This window comes from Danio rerio, chromosome 5 (genome assembly GCF_049306965.1).
Source record: "Danio rerio strain Tuebingen ecotype United States chromosome 5, GRCz12tu, whole genome shotgun sequence".
NCBI lineage: Eukaryota > Metazoa > Chordata > Actinopteri > Cypriniformes > Danionidae > Danio > Danio rerio.
The window spans coordinates 26485997-26507795 of record NC_133180.1 but is presented as its reverse complement, the minus strand read 5'-3'; the positions used below and the strand labels follow the sequence as shown (position 1 = coordinate 26507795).

The following is a 21799-nucleotide window of genomic DNA, read 5'->3' as shown; positions in this document are numbered from 1 at the left end:
GCACAATATTTCTGCTTCCGACTGTAGTTAGCATTAATCAAACAACAAAAGGACAAAATCCCTCACTGCTCCTGACTGAAAGACTGCTGTAGCTAAAGTGTTTTTTTACAGTGACGAAGCTTAAAGCACAGTTTGTTTCATATTTTTAATTTATTGTATTTATTTCCTTTTCCTTATTTACAGGGAGGAAAATAACTGTATACTGTATATACAGCTGAAGTCAGAATTATTAGCTCTCCTGAATTATTGGCGACCCTTTCCCTCCAATTTCTGTTTAATGGAAAGAAGTTTTTTCAACTCATTTCTAAACATAATACTTTTAATAACTCATCTCTAATAACTGATTTATTTTATATTTTCTATGATGACAGCGCACAAAATTTGACTAGATATTTTTCAAGATACTAGTGTTCAGATTATAGTGAGGTTCAAAGGCTTAGCTAGGGTGATTAGGCAAGTCATTATATAATAGTAGTTTCTTCTGCAGACAATCAAAAAATATATTGCTTATAGGAGGGCTAATAACATTGACCTAAAATAAGTTTCAAAATATTTAAACCTGCTTTTATTCTAGCCAAAATAAAACAAATAAGCCTCTCCCCAGAAGAAAATAATATTATAGGAGATACTCTGAAAAATTCCTTGTTTTGATAAACAAAATTTGGAAAATATTCATAAAAAATAATTAAAATTTCACAGGAAGGCTAATAAATTTGACTTCAATTGATAATAGTTTTGAATAATCATGATTACAATTTTTACTAAAATAATCGTGATTATGATTTTTCCCATAATCGAGCAACCCTATAAGGCTATGAATACCATAGATAAGATAAACATGGACATTCTAGGCACCTACCAAATCGCATACTTATGCACTATTCTATGCCATTTTTTAGTATGTGGTGCATTACTACTGAAAACTCAAAGAAATTACTACTGAAAACTCTAAAAAGTATAAATGCCCTTTAAATAGTTAGGTGATGCACTTGTGTGGAATGATGGACACCATGAACTCAACGGTTGCTGCCTTGAACCGGAAGGGGAGAAACTTTTGGGCGCTGATGTTGGATTATTTTGATTATTTTGTATTGTGAAAGCAAAATTCTACATGTATAGACCATTTTGAGGGATGTAAACAATAACAACTGTCCTAACGTATTTCCTGTTTCATATTTAAAATTTTTATAGCTTCCAAGAATCCCAAATCCACATGTTAACAAATAATGTGATGAGAGCTGTTTAATTGTTAAGATATGATGGAATCGCCTCTTGTTACAGTTATGAAATAGTTTGGCAACAGGCAGGAAATATTCATGGGCCAATAATGTCACCTCATTGAAATGGTCTATGCACCTGGCAGGTATTATTTGGTAGTTTGCTCATTTATTATCACTACTTTGGCCACCGTCATCTGGGAAACGGTTTGAAGTTCACTTAGTAAAAAAAAACCTAAGTGTTTGATTTGAAACAACACTACATACATATACTACACTGTTGAGTGTGTAAGTGCATAGGTACATAGCGCATAGGTGTAGCATAGTGTAGTGTATAGTGTGCTATTTGGGACGCAGCCTCTGTTTGATAACTTAAATTATGTTCCCAACAAACAAACATTTGAAATGACATGAGTGTGACTAAACAATGACAGAATTTCCATTTTGTGTGAACTATCACGTTATCCATGGCCAAAAGGTATTTCATAAAATGTTTTTAACAGACTACTCATCCACGAAATTTAACTGTGTCTGACAATCACTTGTGTAAAAGATTGCAGTTATGTTTCTGTCTTATCGCTAAGTAGCATCTAATCCTCATTATGCTTTAGCCTCACAACCGATACACATTAAGCTTCACAAATTATTTGTTTACCTGACACAAACAAGAATGGTTTACAGATATCGGAACAAATTGTATATGACATCTGTGATAAATTCATAAAAAATGCTAAGTTGTTATGTCTGCAAACTTTTTCATCACACAGATGATTTTCCCATTTACCGCACACCAAATTATTGAAGCCCTCAGGGTCATTAACCAATGTCAGCGTGTCTTCGCTCTCCGAGGGGAGGAGATGGCATCTCTGTGCTCAAATTTAGATGCAATTCCTACTGAGCACGCTCATGACTGTCACAGCATTCGCTGAACACATTCCCTTCTTTGCACATGTGCCACATTAATGGAATGCCAGAATGTCTCCCAAACGAGCCCTTCTTTCTGTGATATGCCCGATAAGTGCAATAGCTCCGGTGATAGGCACAGATTTCCGGTTATGTATCTCTAATGAATAATACATGCAAATTTTGCAGGCCCAAGGCAAGCTTGTTTGATGTATTACACGATAAGCTGCTGATATGAATGTGGCAATGAATGATGAGGAGGTATGATGGAGGGGAGAGCATCAGAAACGTGTCCAACACAACCATTTCATATTTTTATTGATCAGATTCTTGCACACATTTACACAAAGGTTGACATCTCAATCTTGATGCCTGAATGCTTGCCCTCATGGATACATTATTGAAGTTGTTTCCGCCTAACATAAAAAAAGGGTCTGTTCTTTATGGTTTTGCCTTATACTGTGTGGATAATGACTAAAGATGCATTAAAGTTGGAATTTTAATTGCTATGCCATTAGCAGTGTTGGGTAAGTTACTTTAAAAAGTAATAAATTACAAATGACTGATTACTACTGGACAATTGTAATCTAATTACATTACTAATTACTTAAAAAGTAATTACTAATTACTTTACTTTGAAGTTACTTTTAAAACATATACAATATATCTATAATAATATTAAATAAACTGCAGCTCTTCCATTAATTTAATATTCACTTAAAAACTTTATAATTAGTGAATCACAGCAGCTTGACATATTTAAAACTAAAGAGTTCCCCCAAAACTTTAAATTCTCGCATGATTCACTTGTTGCAAACCTGTTTGTCTTTTTTTTTTTTTACACAATTAAGAATTTCCTTTTTTAGAGGAAAACTGGATACCTGTAACCCACGACATCCATTGTATGAAAAAGCACTGCAGTGTTTGAATGATCTGTGTTTGTCTGAGGTAATTAGTCTATCGAAATTTGTATATTCCAAAGTATGAAGCTGAACAGTCAGTTCTTGTCATGTGACTGACGGTTTTCGACTGGGTGTGCCTGGGATGTGCGCATATACGTAATATATTCTTCCAATAGGTGCGCACACAATATGGGCTCCCAATATGAGCGCAAAGACGCGATATGTGTACAGCCTTATAAGCAGCTACGCTTCTCTTCACATTCAGAAGGTACCTTCACTCCCGATCCTGCACAAACATTTGATTTAGCCTGTTTAGGGTGAAATGGGCTGCTGTGTTTTTGGGCACCGGTGTCCTCCTTGATGATGAGTATTGTCGTTGAATGCTTTTTGTTCTAGTGCTGAACAAGTTGCTGATCGAGTTAAAAGCAGTCGAAAATTCTTTAGAGACTGGACAAAGACAGCATTTCACAGCAATATATTTATTTTTACGCTCAATGAAATCAAAGTGATCTCTGTGATCTTGAAGAAGCAGCCACTCTGGACAGCAACGATTTCAGCTCGCGTTTCCAGCAATTTAAAAGCGCATGCTTATTAACAGATGTTATAGCAGAAAACATGATTTAAAATAAGCATTTTTTTCTACTAAAAACTATATTTGTAATGCAAGTAACACAATTACATTGGCTTTAGTAGCTGTAATCAAATTACACAAATTTAAAATGCAATTCATTACATTACTGCGTTCCTCAAAAATGTAATTAGAATACTGTAGCGCGTTACTGTGGAGTGCGTTACACCCAACTCTGGCCATTAGCCTTAGAAAACTGAAAAACAAAACTAGTGCTTTTAAACTGATTTCTTAAACATTGCTGTTGGTCATGTAACAGAAAGTGTCATCCCAAACTCACAGTGTCAGTAGTTACAGTTTTGGGAAGGACTGAATGCTCGTCATTACTTAAAGGATTTTATGTCGAATACAATATGTTAACTTAACTTGCTCCCTATGAGCTCATTTTCTATTTCTTTATGAATTATAATGAAGAAACCAACTGAGAAGCACGAACAGGCTGTCATGTATACGCCAACCAAAACTCTTTATACCAACACCCCATTACAGTTAATCTGGGAAATGCCTTCATTGTCAGCTTTTTTTGTTTCTCTTGTGTCATTTTTTAGCGTAGGATTATAATGGTTCAGTGCCACTAGCTCTGCACTGAGTGGGAAGATTCTGCTTTCAGGTTTCAAGATAATACTGTATTCTATTTCAAATTAATGTCCACAAATAGAGAGGTAGTGGTATGGACACACATCTAGCCAATACACACCTAAAAAAATATAATACCTACACTCACACATACATAGCCATGGGCTATATATGCACAAACACACACAGTCAGCTCATTTTCAAAGATTGTTTTAGAGATGAATTTACATTACAAAAGGCGCCACAAGCCAGGATTCCATCCATATATTACGATGAGGGAAACTGCATATAAAATAGGTTTGGATATACCAACATATCAATTAAATGACAGACCAATGAATGAAAAAATAAAAATATATATAGATAGAAGTCTTACTGAAAGACTTACTGAAAATACTCTAGACAGACAGACAGACAGAAAGAGAAACAGGCAGGGAGGCAGAAACGAGCTTGTATGCTGTCACCATGAAACAATCAAGTCGTGCCCTGTGCTCACCTTTACAGTAGAGTTCAGATGGGAACTTCTGTTTCGTGAGGTGAAAAGGAGGTGTTTTTAGCAGACAGGGTGAAGCCCCATGTGTTTTCTATTCCTGAAACTGTAAAAGCTATTCTGAGCTCGACCGGGTTACACGCAGACAAGTCATTTGTGCCGCAGACAAATAAGATAACTTGCTGTCCGGCTTCATAAGCAGATGAAATGAATGAATAAATCAAGGACGTGGAAGGATAGGGACGATTGTGTGGGAATGTGAGGGAGTGATTGAGTGAAAAGGAGGTGTGGTGAGCCGGGACAGCTGTGGCGAAGGGCTGGATCTGGGACTCAAGGGTGAAGAGACTGAAATAGCTGACTTTAAAGAATGCGAAAGAAACTGGAGCACAGGTCCAATATCCATTAAATCTGAAACGTGGGGACTGTGTGTGTGTGTGTGTGTGTGTGTGTGTGTGTGTGTGTGTGTGTGTGTGTGTGTGTGTATACCCAATATAACGATATAAGAAAGAGAGGGGTTCCTGAAAATAGCCCTCGGTTCCACTCTCATTTTCTGTATTCACATATTCAATTTATTCTGGCCACACAAATCGTACAGTGTAAATGGACACACACACCTCACACCTATCAAACGCGCTGACAGGGCATGCATGAGGAGGATATACTTGATCAGATCAGGCGTCTAGAGACTATCTGCAAGAGCAAAGACAAGAGCAGAGGGAAAAAAGATTAAAAGTGGTTTCCGTCTCAGAGAATCTCACCGCATAGGTCTTTGACACGGCTATGCGGCACATTTTACCGCACATTTTAAAGATGAGGGAAGCTTATTACTTCTGGCGAGCTTCAAAGGACCGGTCCCGTTCAGAGCCCATTCATGATTTGCCTACTGTAGGAGGCTAATTCCAAATCCTCCATTTAGAAAGAGGGAGGGAAGACTGTCCCGTTTCACCTAATTGCTGAAACTGTGAATGTTTTTCAGGGAAATTGCAGCAAACCAGGAGGAGATGCTTAGGGATTTTTTTTTATCCATTTAATGTTCTATCCAGTTATAAAAGCACATGATACTCATCAGGCTGAGATTTATTTTAGGCAATAAAGGCAATTTACATTTACCCCATTTTCAAGATTTAAGATAAGTCTTTTGATAAGTTTCAGCTCAAAACCCTTCAGATTGTTTATTAGACCTTTCAGAATATTGGAATTTTCCGCTCTGAACACTTGTTGCCTGTGCCTTTAATGCTAGATTAATCTCTGGATGTGTCAGACAAACAGCACAGTGACAAAAGTGAAAGCAGCAGATCTCACGTAATGTGAAAAATACAACAGTAAGAACTTTCCCAATGATTATTTGATGTATTTGTTGTGGAGTTATTCAAGTCTTTCTGCAATAATGAGTCACACACAATGTTGTTACAAAGTTCATTTACACACACGCGCACACACACACACACACACACACACACACACACACACACACACACACACACACACACACACACACACAAAACGCGCCAGGATACACACTAATATCCACTGCTGTTTTGACATCCGTTGTGTTATGTGCAAAGTGAACCTGGTTTAATGTCCACAACCCAGGATTGAAGCGTCTTCTTTCATAATTGTATTGACATGTGGCTGTGGTGATGAAGACATTAAAATCGCTGTAATTCATTACAAACATGCACTATTTTAAAAACATTTTAAACTTGTAAAACTCATTTTTGATCACATTTGATGATGACTGATGATCGCAGAGAGCTCAACAGATATTTTAATGCCAGTTGCTTTGCACACATCCTGTCTTGTTGAAATAATTATATGTGTTACCACAGAGACATGTTAATATGCGGCTGTCAATCAGTTTGGTGGGTGGGGAAACCGCACTCCTACCTCACGTTTTGTTGGGTCTCAAAATGGGAGAGATGTGGATCCTATTTTAACAACAGGAAATAAAAAAACTTATTAAGACTTATTGTCTTAATATCCCCCCATTATTGCTGTGAACACACTATATCTACACACAGGTCTGCCCAAACAGCTTACAAAAGATGATTTTCATCATTCTGACTTGTAACTCATTATAGGTGGGATTGGATTGGTCTGGCATATGTCGAGCTGAGGAGCCTACATAAACTACTATTTTTATATTAATTGTTTATGTATGTATGTATATATATATATATATATATATATATATATATATATATATATATATATATATATATATATATATATATATATATATATATATAATAGAAAATAGATTTTCATCACAGGTGCCCTTTAAGGCAATATTGTTGATTTTTCAGGGCATGTTTCAACTTTTCTAAGCAACATGCTTGTAATTATCTTGTAAATTATTACCAATGGCAACTGTAAAAAATAGTCATTGAAATGAATTTTTTTACTTTTTCTGTGTTGGTGCTGTTTTAGAAAAAAAAACAACAGTCACCATTATTTTTCCACTTGGTTTTAAATACCTTTGGGAAACCCTAAAAATATATATTTTTACTATATAATCAAACAGAATCAAACTAATTTACAGCACTACAATGATTAAAACACGTAGAACAGCTTCTGTTATCTTTGTGATGAAATCTGCTGAAATCTGCTGAATAGAATATTCCATATTTCTCCTTTAAATTAAGATAAATGGATAGGCTAAAAGTATATTTAATTAATTTTTTTTTCTTTAAAAAAAACCATAGATCAGTGTTTTTTGAAGTCCTACTCATTAGTTGCTTTCATTATATGACAATATTTTATGGTCAACAGAAGCAAGCAACGCATACAAGTTTGGAATGCCATGAGGGTGAGTAAATGATCCAGAGAGTTCTCATTTCTGGGTCAACAGTCACTTTAAGTTTTGCTTTAGCGCTCAAAAGACTAAAGATGGATTGACTACAGAGAAACTGTTCGTGCTTTTAACAAGACATTTTCTGAATCACAAAGTCCGACAGAAGTGTTTCATTTCAAGCAGTTGGTGCTCTTTTTCTGCTCAGATTTGCACATTCGACAGATTAGACTCATGAAAGATATGTAAAATTTATTTTGTTCAGACATCAAGATGTTTTCTCGTGAACTTTTTTAAAAGCCGTGCATCATTTATCAAAGCAAGGTCAGGCCTTTGTTTTCGAAGGTCTCCGTGATCAAAGAGGAGTTTCAGAAAGTCACTCCTCAAGTGTCTTTATGGGAAGATTTACCAACCTGTCTTTTATTTTGATTGACTGAATAAGTACAAACCTGTCAATGATGAGCTGCCCACCTTCTCATAAATTCAAATGAATATCATTATGCAACCAAAATCATAGTAGTAGTCCCACCTGAGCTCATTAAGGTGGACCTGTGAATTATTAATAACACATCATGAGACAGTACACCGCCGAATAAGCCCTCAGTACACTAACGGCAGAGGCCAGAATGGAAGCTCAGTAAGTCTAATATCTGGGTCAGACTTATCCAAGATTACAGCTGCAAACTCTGCATATGCCCAGAAGCATAATTATTACAGTCCTTTTCTAGACACCACTTTTGCTGTTATTGCAATCACAAAAGAAAGAGATTGCCACTTTTACACTTAAAAGAGCTGGCAACAATCAGAAATGTACATTATTTCTGTCACACACAACACACTCACACACACAAAATAATTATTAACAGATAAACTGCAAAAAAAAAAATCAAGTGGTGAAAGAAAACAGCACACTTTCTATTTATAAGTTAAAATCCACCAACACAATCAAAATCAAGATGCTTCTAAGATTAGTCTTTTAATAAAAATCACATGAACCACACTACTGCAAAACAACAAAAGCAAATGTGCAAGTGACCTTTGTGAAATTGATGCATTTAGCCCTTGTATTTGTCTTGTTAGGGAACTAATGCATTATTACTTTGCTTTATATACAATAATATAACAATTGAATTGAGTCATACATCTTCAAATTCAAGTTGATTTCTTTTAGTTTATTACAGTAAAAATCACCTTAGAACACAATGAAAGGAGAAACAAGAGACATGACAGTCAGTCAAAGAGAGAGAGAGAGAGAGAGAGAGAGGACGAGAGAAAGATGAGATTGTCAGAGTGTGTCAAAGTGATAATATTCAATATACAGTATGTAGTCTCAACACCTGCCACCAAGCCTAAAGATATTTGCTGTGATGTGTGGTCTCAGCTTTTTGAAGCTCTACGAGGACAGCAGGAAAAGACTGTATTTGTCTTTAGACTTGTGTTATCATAAAGCAGATTAAATACTTTTCTTATTGCTGATAATAATTACAACTCCAGTAATCCTTAATATTAAAGCAAATGGTAATACATAATTGAAAACAAACTGGCAATAAATAATTGAAGGTGACTGAAATATTCAGTGCTGTGTGGTTTGAAAATCATATCTGACATAATGAGTTTACTCAGGCTAGTGGATATGAGAAATATGTAAGATATATATGAAACTTAAAAAAGTGATGCAAATTAAAATAAAGTAAAAAAGAAAAGAAAATCCACATACGAAGTCTCTCACAGCGAAAGGCATTAAACCCGTCACAATATCTATTTTTTTGTTGTTGTTGTTGTACAATGTATTGCGCTAAAATAAATTGCACTAAACGATATTATTGTCATTTTAAGACAATTTATGCCACTCAATAATGCCAGAATGACAATATTTTATAATCACAATGCAAGTACACTCTTCCAAAGAACACATCATACTTCATTCATTCATTCATTCATTCATTCATTCATTCATTCATTTTCTTGTCGGCTTAGTCCCTTTACTAATCCGGGGTCACCACAGCGGAATGAACCACCAACCTATCCAGCATGTTTTTACGCAACGGATGCCCTTCCAGCCGCAACCCATCTCTGGGAAACATCCAAACACACATTCACACACACACTCATACACTACGGACAATTTAGCCTACCCAATTCACCTGTACCACATGTCTTTGGACTGTGGGGGAAACTGGAGCACCCGGAGGAAACCCACGCGAATGCAGGGAGAACATGCAAACTCCACACAGAAACGCCAACTGAGCCGAGGTTCGAACGACCCAGCGACCTTCTTGCTGTAAGGCGACAGCACTACCTACTGCGCCACTGGATCGCCCATCATATTTCATACTTTAGAATATTTCATTAAATTAACATTTAATTTAATTAGTCATTTTAACAATTTATTAGTTAGGCATTGGAATCAGAATGTGAAAACGCATATCCCAAATGAATAATAATAAATGTTAACAAAAAAGTGCAAGGTAAAAAAGTAACAGAGGCTCCGATATCTGCTGTCAGATCTATTTTCAGTTGTGAGGCACCAACATGAAAATATACTGTAGTAATTTATAGTAAATACTAGAGTGTTTATTGTAACCATACTGAAAATGTTACTAGAAATGTTTTTTTTTTTTTTTTTATGTATGGGGGATATATATTATATCATCAAAATGATTGAGGTCATGCTCGTGTAGTGTAATAAGTCGATATATTGATTATTGTGACAGGCCTAATAGCGATGAGGTAACACTAGATATGCAACGAAAATATTACATATTTATAAAGTAATATATGTGCATGTTTACATACAGGATTCATTCTGCCTGTTGCTTTCACTCCAGCATTCAGCATGCCCACATATTATTCATCTTAATTACCACATAATTGACAGATGTCTTTAAACAATGTACTGAGCTGATAAGAACTGTCTAATCCAATTGCACACATCCCATTGCTAAATGAGTCGTGAAATATGTTACCAAACTTTACATAAACACTTATGTAAATACAGTGCAACAGTTGTTGGATTAGAGAGCATACTTAAAGTTAAACTAGCACGCACAAAACAACTTCATTTCATGCCATACAGCTCATTCATCATTGTCTTTTTCAACTAACAAGAACACACCACATGGAAACGCTCTTTTGAGGAAAGTCTTACATTACTATAATATTTTACAAATATAGGGCCCTATCATGCACCTGCCCAGTGCCTATCATACAGTGAAGCTTTTAGCTTGTCCACTTACAAAGTCGTACATGTAAATAGCAATTGCTCCATTGTGCAAACTCAACTGACTCTTAAAGGGAATGAGAGATAAGACTCTGATTGGTTTATTCTCAAAACACATCCGCAATGACTCATTGAGAGAATAAGTACAACCATGTAAGACCATGCACCACTGTGCAAAGCGTATTTTTCCCTCATTAAAATAGCAAAAGTGGATTCGGACAAGCACTTAATGCTTTTGTGCCATGCGCTTTAGACTTTGTGGCTAGATCATTAAAATAGAGCCCATAGACTCATTATCAGTAAACAACACTAATGGCTGGTTGATGGTCAATATCAACACAAAAATAAGAAAGGGAAAAGTGTTGTACATTAAGTTTACTTATATATTTAAAGATATATATCAGCCTAATGCATTTGTAAAAAAATAGAAATTGTACGTTGATATTTATCTTTCTACGAAACTAAATGGTAAGAATCATCTCCATTTCACATTTTAAAGCAATCGCAGATGTCAGACTGCAAAAAAACAAAAAAACAAACAACACAATATTAAAGATTTTTGTAAATTACACAGTACTTTACTGTAAAATGAACTGTATTTTACTGTAGGACAGTTGTGCAGTATGTTACTGTGTTTTTTGTGTATTTTACAGTAAAGATATACAATACTGTAAATAGAAAGGGTGCTTACATGTAAATACAGTAAGTTACTGGAAAACTGTAGATTTTACAGTTAACAGTGCATTTATGTATGTTTTTCCTTAATAGACCTCAATTATAAAAGTAAAAATGTATCTATTTGATTTGGTTTCATGTTAACACAGAACACTCATAGTTGGCTGTTGGTTACAGAGTATGAAGTCATTTAACATCATTTTACACCACACACATCTGGCACTTCTCACTGACTTAACACCACAGCTTTTTTTATATGTTGCACATGCATGGGAGAACATTATTCTAGTTCAAATATATGGAGAATGAAACTAAAAACCTACTGGAAACTAATGGAAGGAAATATCTTCTAATGATCTTAATGTCATCTTCAGCTCACACGAAGCAACTATTCACTCAGAACACACTGAATATAGTTGTATGCATTATTTTTATGATAATATGGTAAAGAAAATGAAGCTAGACAGAGTTTAGAGTCACTAAATTGGCAAAAAGTAGAGGATTCCACCCATTGTGTTATAAAGAAAGATAACAGCAAACAGATTTGGATCAACAACAAAAACAACGAGGGAGGAGTGTATTTCTACATATCCATTCCTACAGAAACTTGTGAATGCAAACCACGTGAAATTGGTGCAACCTGCCACAGCGTCTGATTCATTACCAATGTTCCCTGATAACCCACGAAGGCATCAGCAAATTAGATTAGCTCCAGTGAGATGACAGACAGAGCCACATCAGTCACAAACCTTCATTTGCTCTGAGGTGTTTTCATTACATCCAGAAGGACGACGGTGTTGCTGTTGAGCTATCTTTTTTTCTATCTCTCTCTCTCTCTCTCACACACACACACACACACACACACACACACACACACACACACACATATGTACTCACAAACATAGGATTACATGCACAAATAGTGAAACACCCACCCACCTCCTCTGTGCTCTATTGAAAACCTATGTACACCTCGGCAGAGCTGGACAAACATACAGCTGTTTACTCATCCCTGAGATAATCTCATATGTAGGACAGGAGTCTTTTCAACTGCTGTAATCCTCAACTCCTCTGGTCAGTCACCTACATAGATCACCTGCGGCTTAAAACACACCTGCGCTCTATCCCCTGCGCAATCAAAAACATTCTCCTGTAGGTCAAAAACAAGTCCACAATAGGTCAAAAATGCTGCATTGGTAAACAGTGATCAATCTAAATTCCCACCCACAACTGTTATGTAACTCGGCAATAGATAATGTTTTATGCAAACACAAGCGCACCTCACACACTTTTACGGTTCATACGCACAAGCAAAGAGGCTTTAACTGAAATGCACTTGCAGCTATGAAATGCTACTATTCATTCATTTTCCTTCAGCTCAGTCACTATTATTCAGGGGTCTCCACAGCAGAATGAACCGCCAACTTATCCAGCATATGTTTTACGCAGCAGACGCCCTTCCAGCTGCTACTCCAGTACTGGGAAACATCCATACACACTCATTCACACGCATACACTATTGCCAACATAGTTTATCTAATTCACCTATAGTGCATTTCCTTGGACTGTAGGGGAAACCCGAGCACCAGGAGTAAACCCACATGAACACAGGGAGAACATGCAGACTCCACACAGAAATGCCAACTGGCCCAGCCGGGGCTTGAACCTTGAGGTGATTGTGCTACCCACTGCACCACCGTGTCGCCAAAATGCAACTAAAACATTGCCAATGATAACCGAATTAAAAATGAGCAACAATAATATCCAGATTATTCAGACTTGGTCCAAGATGTGTCCAAGATTGATTAGACAAAATGCATATATGCAATTGATTTACAACTATGGAGCTCACAACAGATCTGTCAATAAAGGTTGATCAGTTACTGGTAAAAATCAGTTTTTCTAAGGAGAAAAGAAATTTTTTTATTTCCAGAATCTGACTATTGGGCTCTATAACACACATCAGACAAGCTATTTTGTCTGTTTTGTACATAAAAAACTGGTATAACTGCTGAACTTTGTGAAGCATCGCAAAAGTTTACTTTTATTTACTTATACGGAAAACAAATAGAAAACATCCTAGCAGATTATTGGTATAACAAATCTATACTGACAAAACCCACATTTTGTTGCACCACACAGCAGAAAGTAAGTGTTACAAAATGTCACTTTTGAAAGACTATCTTTATTAAAGACATATATAAAACGTTAAAGTAAATAAATAATTAAAATAGCGTCAGTCTTTCTTTTTAGATGCCAATGACTTCCTGCAAATTTCTTTGTCTGGAAATCTAAATTTAATCCAGTCCTTCACAGCCAGCTCACGACATTCTGTAACAGTTTTCTGTAATACTACACCTCCAGTGTGGAAACACAGAAGCAAGAACAGAATGATCCACTGATAGCACTGTGAGTCATGACCTGAGGAGGATTTCACTCCTGAGAGCGCTAAATGTATGTCTGTGAAATCTATTCTGCATTATTATTATTACTGTAGTACTTGCTAATATGAGCAAGCATGTATGATCACTGACAATAGTACAAGAAAAGAATTACATGAAATCTACTACCACACTACCAGCAGAGATCTCTCTGGAGCTTTACTTCTCAGAAAGCAACTATCAACGTGTCCCAAATGTATGGTAAAGCTTTATTATTAACTATTAGCTATCACTTCTGTGCAAAACATCACAACAAAGGTAATAATCGTTATCTCTCTGACAACTGATAAGTTTTTGATTTGTGCGTATTGCTGGTAATCTAGGGCATGTGCAAGTAGTAAATGATTTGAGTGAAAGCAATAAAGCATGCCTCTGGAGAGGCTGACAGCACTTATTGCAAACCACATGATGCGATTTTTGATTTAGCTGCTAGACCGCAACACTTCAGACTCTCACAATACACTTCCACATGAGCAGAGTACCTGTCCTTATCAATAAAAGACTTAGAAGTTAGCTGGTTCACTGGACTGCAAGAAAAAGCTCTATGAAGCTCTGAATTTTTCAGAGAATCAATCCTGTAAGTCAGAGCACTCGTTCCATCAGGGACACAGCTTCAGAAAAACTCAAATCTGCTTAAAAAGAGCTTTCTTCTTACATCTAGTCTTTTAATCATCATTTTAATAATTATCTCGAGCCTAAAAGAATATTTGCTAAGCTTTAAAAAAAAGACCTCATTGTCTCTTTCCTCCCCCCATCTTCCCATCCCACGGGTACCTTAAGCAGGCGCACAGACGGGAGGAAGGCTGCATGGCACAGTTTCCGTATGGTCCAGTTGAGTGGCCGAGGAGCATCCAGCTGGTTCATCGCTCCCGGCCGGACGTTCCCGCCATCCGGAAAAGGGCCCCACATTGGGGCGGCGATGCACGAGGGGTCTCTGTCCGAAATCCACTTAACTCATGAAGCATGACCCTCCACAGCTCCTGCCGCAAAGCCGCACAACCTGTTTCTCCACGGACTCGGAGCCCTTCACCTGCACCCCCTCCCTGCCCTCCCTCCCCTCCCCACAGATCCACAGGATCGGGAAAGCACCTTCAGACCAAACAGGGTGTCCGGGTCCACTTCCACTGCCCACGCAGACCCAACAGTGCCAGAGATGACAGGGAGCATGCGGTCTGAATGAGTGGAGAGGAGCAGAGAGAAGAGGAGCGAAGCTGAGTGGAGGAGAGTGGGAAACAGTAGCTGTGATGTAGAGCAGCAGAGCGGCACTGTCTTGAAGAACCGAAGAGAGAGAGAGAGAGAGAGAGAGAGAGGGGGGGAGAGAGAGGAAAGAAAAGAGATGGATAGAAGAAAGCAACATGAATGATTGTGTGCACTGACAAAGACAAGGGAAAACAAAAGAGACAGGAGATCATGCTGTAGAATGAGAGGTTGAGAATTGCCGCAAAAGCACAAACGCTGGAACTGATGAGGAATAAGAGGAAGCACATGGAAAAAAAGACAGACTTGGTTCTTTCATTTTAACACCACATCTTTCTCTTGTTTCAAGTCTTTCGGGTCACAGATGAAAACTGAGAGGAAAGATTTCCCTGATTCCTTTCCAGTGTCTTCTATGACCTGTTCTCCTCTATTCCCTCTCTTTTCTCTTCCTCCGAAGCCCCCTCCTCCTCCTCCTCCTCCCCATCCTCCTCCTCCTTCATCCCTGCACACTCTATCCTCTCCAAACATATGACGCATTGACCACCGAAAAGGATAATAGAACAGCGAGAGAGGGCAACAACAAAAATGTCTCTTCGGTGCACTGGATTGAACTGCTTCCATCTATTGGATGGGTTTAATAATAGATTTTCTGTTATACGGGTTGCCATTCTCTTTGAGAACGTGTTAGAGGGGGAAAATTCCCCAAGGGAGAAGTGTTTAAACAAATAAATGGTGCAGTAGAAATAGAGAGAGAGAGAGAGAGAGAGCACAGTAGAAGAGTTGGCCATTGTGCATTGCAGTCACTAGGTCGGCTTCCCCTAGGAGCAGCTCGTAATAATGGATCTCAGCAGTCAATCCCCACTCTCCACAGGCATCACCTGGCCATGCAGATGTGGGCGATGTCACACAGACCTGGACGGAATACTAAGTACCTCTCCGAGTGGGAAGCTCCTCCTTTTCCTGCTTCCCCTTGGATGCGGGGCTCTCCTGTCACTCTAGGCATCTCAAGATGGTGAGAAGATTATGCAACTCTTCAAGGCAAGGTGTGTATCCATAGCAACCTCCGTTTACCGGTGCCAGCAGGAGATTGGGTTTAATGTGCAGGTATGTGGAAAGAGGATTGTCCTCCAAACTGATCTGACACCACGACAGAGGCTTCCACAGATGTGGGATTTAAACAGAGACAGCAGGAGGACACTGTACACATGCTTATCATACATTATGTGACAGCAAAAACCATGTGTCATACAGTATGTAGGGTCAGTTCTACTATATGGTACATTTTCTTGTGTCCAACCCATAATTCAACAAATAAAAAAAGAAAAATAACAATGAAACAATTCACAATGTGATAAGTAAACAACAGCCTGATTTAATGTTATATTTTAATAAAAACTTTGATTTCACTATTTTAAAATTATTCTTGCATGAGGTTTATATAGGATTTTTTTTTCTCTTTTAAATATTTCCCAAATGATGTTTAAGAGCAAGGACATTTTTCAAAGTATTTCCTATAATATTTGTTTTTATGGAAAAGGTAATTATTTGTTCTATTTTGGCTAGCATAAAAGCAGTTTTTATAAAAAAAAAAATGTTTAAAAACATTTTAAGGTCAATATCATTGGCCCCCTCAAGTAATATTTTTTTAATTAGTCTACAGAACAAACCATCGTTATACAATGATTTGCCTAATTACCCTAACCCACCTAATTAACCTTGTTAAGCCTTTAAATGTCTTTTTAAGCTGTATAGAAGGGTCTTGAAAAATATCTATTGAAATATTATTTACTGACATCTTGGCAAAGATAAAATAAATCAGTTATTAGAAATTAGTTATTAAAACTATTCTGTTTAGAAATGTGTTGAAAAAAGTCTTCTCTCTGTTAAACATAAATTGGGGAAAAAAATAAACGGGGGCTAATAATTCAGGGGGGGCTAATAAATCTGACCTTAACTATATATCTAACAGATTCTAAACATACATACAAAAATAAAGAATATTTAAGATATGTGATATACACCTTCCCAATCAGTGTCTTCATATCCTGTGTTACTGTTGATTAAATGGACCTTTGTGAATATTAAAGCTAGAATTTATAAAGTCTACATATTCATATAAAGTTCTAATAAAAATAATTTTAAAATGGAGTTAACAATTTTGTTTTATTTGCTTTCTATTTTTCTTCTTTTTTTCTTCTTCTTATTATTTTTACTGTTGTTGTTGTGTATGTAGTGCTCAGCATATATGAGTACATTCCTCACAAATCTCTCTTTGAAGTTCATATTTTTTAATAGGAAGATATACAATATTATATTTGTGCATATACATTAGATTAGTCAGTACTAAAGCCAAATCTAAAGCTTATCTAACAAAATAACTTACAATAACGGTCCAAAAACTAGTACACCCATATTTATGTTTTAGAAAAATATTAAATACGAAACAAAAATGTAATTATTTATTTATTATTTTTTTTAATTTTGTAGGTTGTAATTTGTTTTTGCAATATTTGGCTTGAGTTTAATTATATTGTCTTTCGATTTTTTAAATATGTTTGATGACTAAAATATGATTTTAATAAATATATCTGTTTTATAAATCTGTTTTGTTCAAATGTAACCAAAACACATTGCCTATATTCACTGAGAAATGGATACAAATATTCATTTTGAAAATGGGGTGTACTCCATTATGCTGAGCACTGTATGTATGCATTTATGTACAACTCTCAAAGTATTTATACACCTCTCTTTAAAATTATGTTGTCGATAGGATTCTTTACAATAATGTATTTGTGCATATGCTGTGCATTAGATTAGTCAGTAAAAAAACTAAAACTGGAACTATTCTAACAAAAAAAGTAAGATTACAGTCCAAATATTTGTACATCCAAATAAATATGTTTGGGGGAAAATATTAATCAAAATTTTATAAACAGGAAAAATAAAAACTTTTAAACACAACCAATTTTAATTGCAATTTTTTAGTTTTTTTTTTTTTTGTAACAATTAACTTAAATTTAAATGTATTATTCTTCTATTCCTAAAGATGTAAGGTGATCATTGTTGTAATATTTAATAATAATATGACTATTATTTTTATTCACATAACTGTTTTGTTTCACTGTTTCTATTGTCTATATTCACAAAGAAATTATGTGCTTTGTATAGTATGTATAAATAAATGAAATAATAAAAATAAATAAATACATAAATAAATAAATCAATAAATAAATAAATAAATACATAAATACATACATACATACATACATACATACATACATACATACATACATACATACATACATACATACACGAATAAAGAAAGAAAGAAAGAAAGAAAGAAAGAAAGAAAGAAAGAAAGAAAGAAAGAAAGAAAGAAAGAAAGAAAGAAAGAAAGAAAGAAAGAAAGAAAGAAAGAAAGAAAGAAAGAAAATAAATAAATCAATAAATAAATAAATAAATAAATAAATTTGGGCTGCACGATACTGGAAAAATCTGACATTGAGATATTTTGTTTTTCTGCAATATATATTGTGATATACTTTGATAAACTTGAAAAGATTTTGTGGTCACACTTTATTCTAAGGTTTAGTTTCACTCTTAGCAAACCCTTTCGTCTTTTTGCTTCAATAAACTCCTAATTTGCTCCTTAAAAATTATTAATAAGGTAGTTTAGGTATTGGTAGGATTAGGAATGTAGAATAAGATCATACAGAATGTGCTATATAAGTACTAATAACCAGCCAATATCTCAATAACATCCATGCTAGTAGGCAACTAGTTAGTAGTGAGAATTGGTCCCTAAAGCTTTACCAAATGTATGAATTTTGATTGACTGGGATGATTCTGTCGGGGAGTGAATCATGCATAACATCATAAACAAACAAAGATAAAAGTGAAATAAACAGTGCATGCATTATGGCTTTGAGTATGTAAATGTAAAACTTAACATTGCATGCAATGTAAAGATTGCGATGTGACTATCAATGCTGAAATGATATATTGTGCATCCCTAAAATAAATAAATACACAAACAAACAAATAAATAAATAACATAAAAACTAAAGACTAAAAACTTCCTCAACAAGTTTGATCCTGTCCAAATAAAATACTGAGCCTATTCATAACACAGTCATGTGAGCTTTCATAATGCAGCTGAGATTTAGAATCAAATGAGCTGTGAATGTAGAGGCTGAAAATATGGCCAGATGTGACCAGACAAGCCCCAGCAAACTATTTATAAACTCACACAACAAACCCATGAACTCACTAATATCAGACCAGTGATAAGTCAAAGCAGCTAAGAATGCTGCATTTATTTTAACTTCAGCACGTATCACATAACATCTGCACAACACGATCAGGATCAGGTCCTTCCGCGCGCACACATAATTCATTCACAGCTGCATCTAATTGCTTCTTGACCTACACAAAAGCAATCACACACTGCTGTTTACATGTCGCTTCAAAACAAACATATGGAAAATGTGCTCCACAGTATGTGCTTTCAATCCTCATGCAGATACATTTAGTCACGCAAAAACATGTAAGGAACATCCTCCGACATACACCCACAAGTACTGATCATCTGCCAGTTTCAGGGCAGATCCCATTATTAGCAGTGATATAGCGGTATAAAATAATGCTTTTTAAATAAATAATAACGTGTATTTTATTTAGAGCCAAAATTAAGAAAATGTGCAGCTGGAAGGGAATCCACTGCGTATATGCTGGATAAGTTGGTGGTTCATTCCACTGTGGCGACCCCTGAATAATAAATGGACTAAGCCGAAAAGAAAATGAATGATTGAATGAATGAATGAAGAAAATGTCAAGTTGATATTACAAAAAAGGTCCAAAAATACATCAGTGAAGAGACAACAAAAGCATCCCAACCTTCCCACCAGTCGTGAGGTAACAAAAGCCTCTCCGGAAAAAGGACAGAGGATGTGATGCTTTAGGATTTTGTCTTTCTCTTTCTCATCATCAGCGTAATGACCATCCCCACAATCCTCAGGCACTCATTGAGACTGTCATTGTGCGGCTCTAAGCCCTGCAAAAGCACTCAGAAAAAAACAATTTGCACTATTTGAACCAAAACAAAACACAGTAAATCAACAAAACAAACAGATTTTCCCAAAGTTGAAAAAAACAAAACCAAAAAAAATCGTATGACTTTAACGCACTCCGCTTATTATACCCAGAGCTACCAACAAAACTGCTCCATTATCAGGTCTAAACAATGTGCTGTACTACACAATCAATGGGGTCCTACAGGGTGCTCCGTTTGAGGCCAAACCTGTAAAGACTAACAAAACACCCTTATCATTATTCAGAAGGGATGATGGAGTGAGAGCGATCTCTGTAATGAGCTCTGGTTGCAAGCCGTATTAGTTCAGGAGCATGACAGGCCCAGGCAATTTGAAACAGTCACAGAAGTGAACGTCCCTAGCACAATATATCATCCTTTAATCTCCACAGAATGATTTTGTGACTTTGCACCCTCATTGTCAAACATGTTCTCCATATGCATCCGCTTTTGCCTATGTGCGCATTTCCCTATATAGAGTGCATTCTGGCAAATCGCTAATAAAGCAACACTGCATTGCCACTAGTAGCTCTAATTATGTGAAGAAATGTATGCTTGTTAGAGCCGCTGAGATTTTATTTATTGTGATGGATGCTGTGCCGTTGTGGGCAGTGAAAATTAAGCTCTTCTTGGTCATCACGATAATGAGCAGTTTGCTTTCACTAGTTTGAAAGAGCGCCGGTGATTATATGTGACTGGCCTAATGTACCAGGGGTGTCTGACTGGGTGTTTTGTGTGTTTTTATTGCCAAGGCTATGCTAGGAAAAGGTTGATGGCATTCTTATTGATGTATTATACAATGTGGAACTAGCAGTACCTGTTTATGTAACACTGTACATATGTAAATAAGTTATAAGTAGGGCCAGACAGAATTGACGGACATTTTTCGTATCATTACTAAAAACCTAATATATGAAATAAAAAATAATACATTTTTAACTTTTATTTATTGTTTACAATCAAATCCAATTAGATCCACTATTTGTTAAACAAAGCAAGTCTCTCATATAATATATCTACTAAAAGACTGTATTGCACCTAAATCATATGAACATTTTAATATTACTAAACTGTAAAACCCAGTAAGTTAAGGTAAGTCAAACCATTTGAGGAAACCGATTGCAACAAACCATTTAAGTACAAAAACGAAAATCACAATAAGTACTGTGAACTTAATCCATTTAAGTAAACGAAGTAATTTAAGCACAGTAAAACCCAATAAATGAAGAGAACTCGAACCAACTGAGTACTGTAAAACCCAATAAATGAAGGCTACTCAAACCGTTTGGGGAAACCGATTGCTACAAACCATTTGAGTTAAAAACGAATCTATATGAGTACTGTGTACTTAATCCATTTAAGTTGAAGTAATGAAGTATTTAATTAACTCATCACCTTTAACACTGAGCTCAAAACTCTTTTCAAAGAATTAACTTTCAGTCAATTTTGAGTTAACTACAATCATTTCATTTAATAAAGTAGACAGTTGGATTTTACAGTGTATTATATTATCATCATAATATTAGTTAAATTCATTTAAAAACTCAATAAATTAAAATGTACACACATTTACACAAGTAAATACATAGATTTAATAATAAAATTCAGCGTGGGCTTATGTTAAGTGATGCTATTTGAAATTTTAAAAATAATAGCCCATTTAAGTG

At 35.8% G+C, this 21799-nt stretch overlaps 1 protein-coding gene across 18 annotated transcripts in view; it reads right to left on the bottom strand.

Moving 5' to 3' along the window:
* Positions 1–21799, bottom strand: part of trpm3 (transient receptor potential cation channel, subfamily M, member 3) — a 226463-nt gene that overhangs the window by 157288 nt on the left and 47376 nt on the right. For 7 of the 18 annotated variants that reach the window (XM_021476470.3, XM_021476473.3, XM_005171931.6 and 4 more), the window contains exon 1: positions 14618–14853. The exons of the other annotated variants lie outside the window; for them this stretch is intronic. In XM_021476470.3, the coding sequence (XP_021332145.1) occupies positions 14618–14752 (135 nt within the window). In that variant the 5' untranslated portion in view covers positions 14753–14853. Of the gene's footprint in view, positions 1–14617; positions 14854–21799 lie in introns of those variants that run through there. 18 annotated transcript variants of the gene reach the window in all.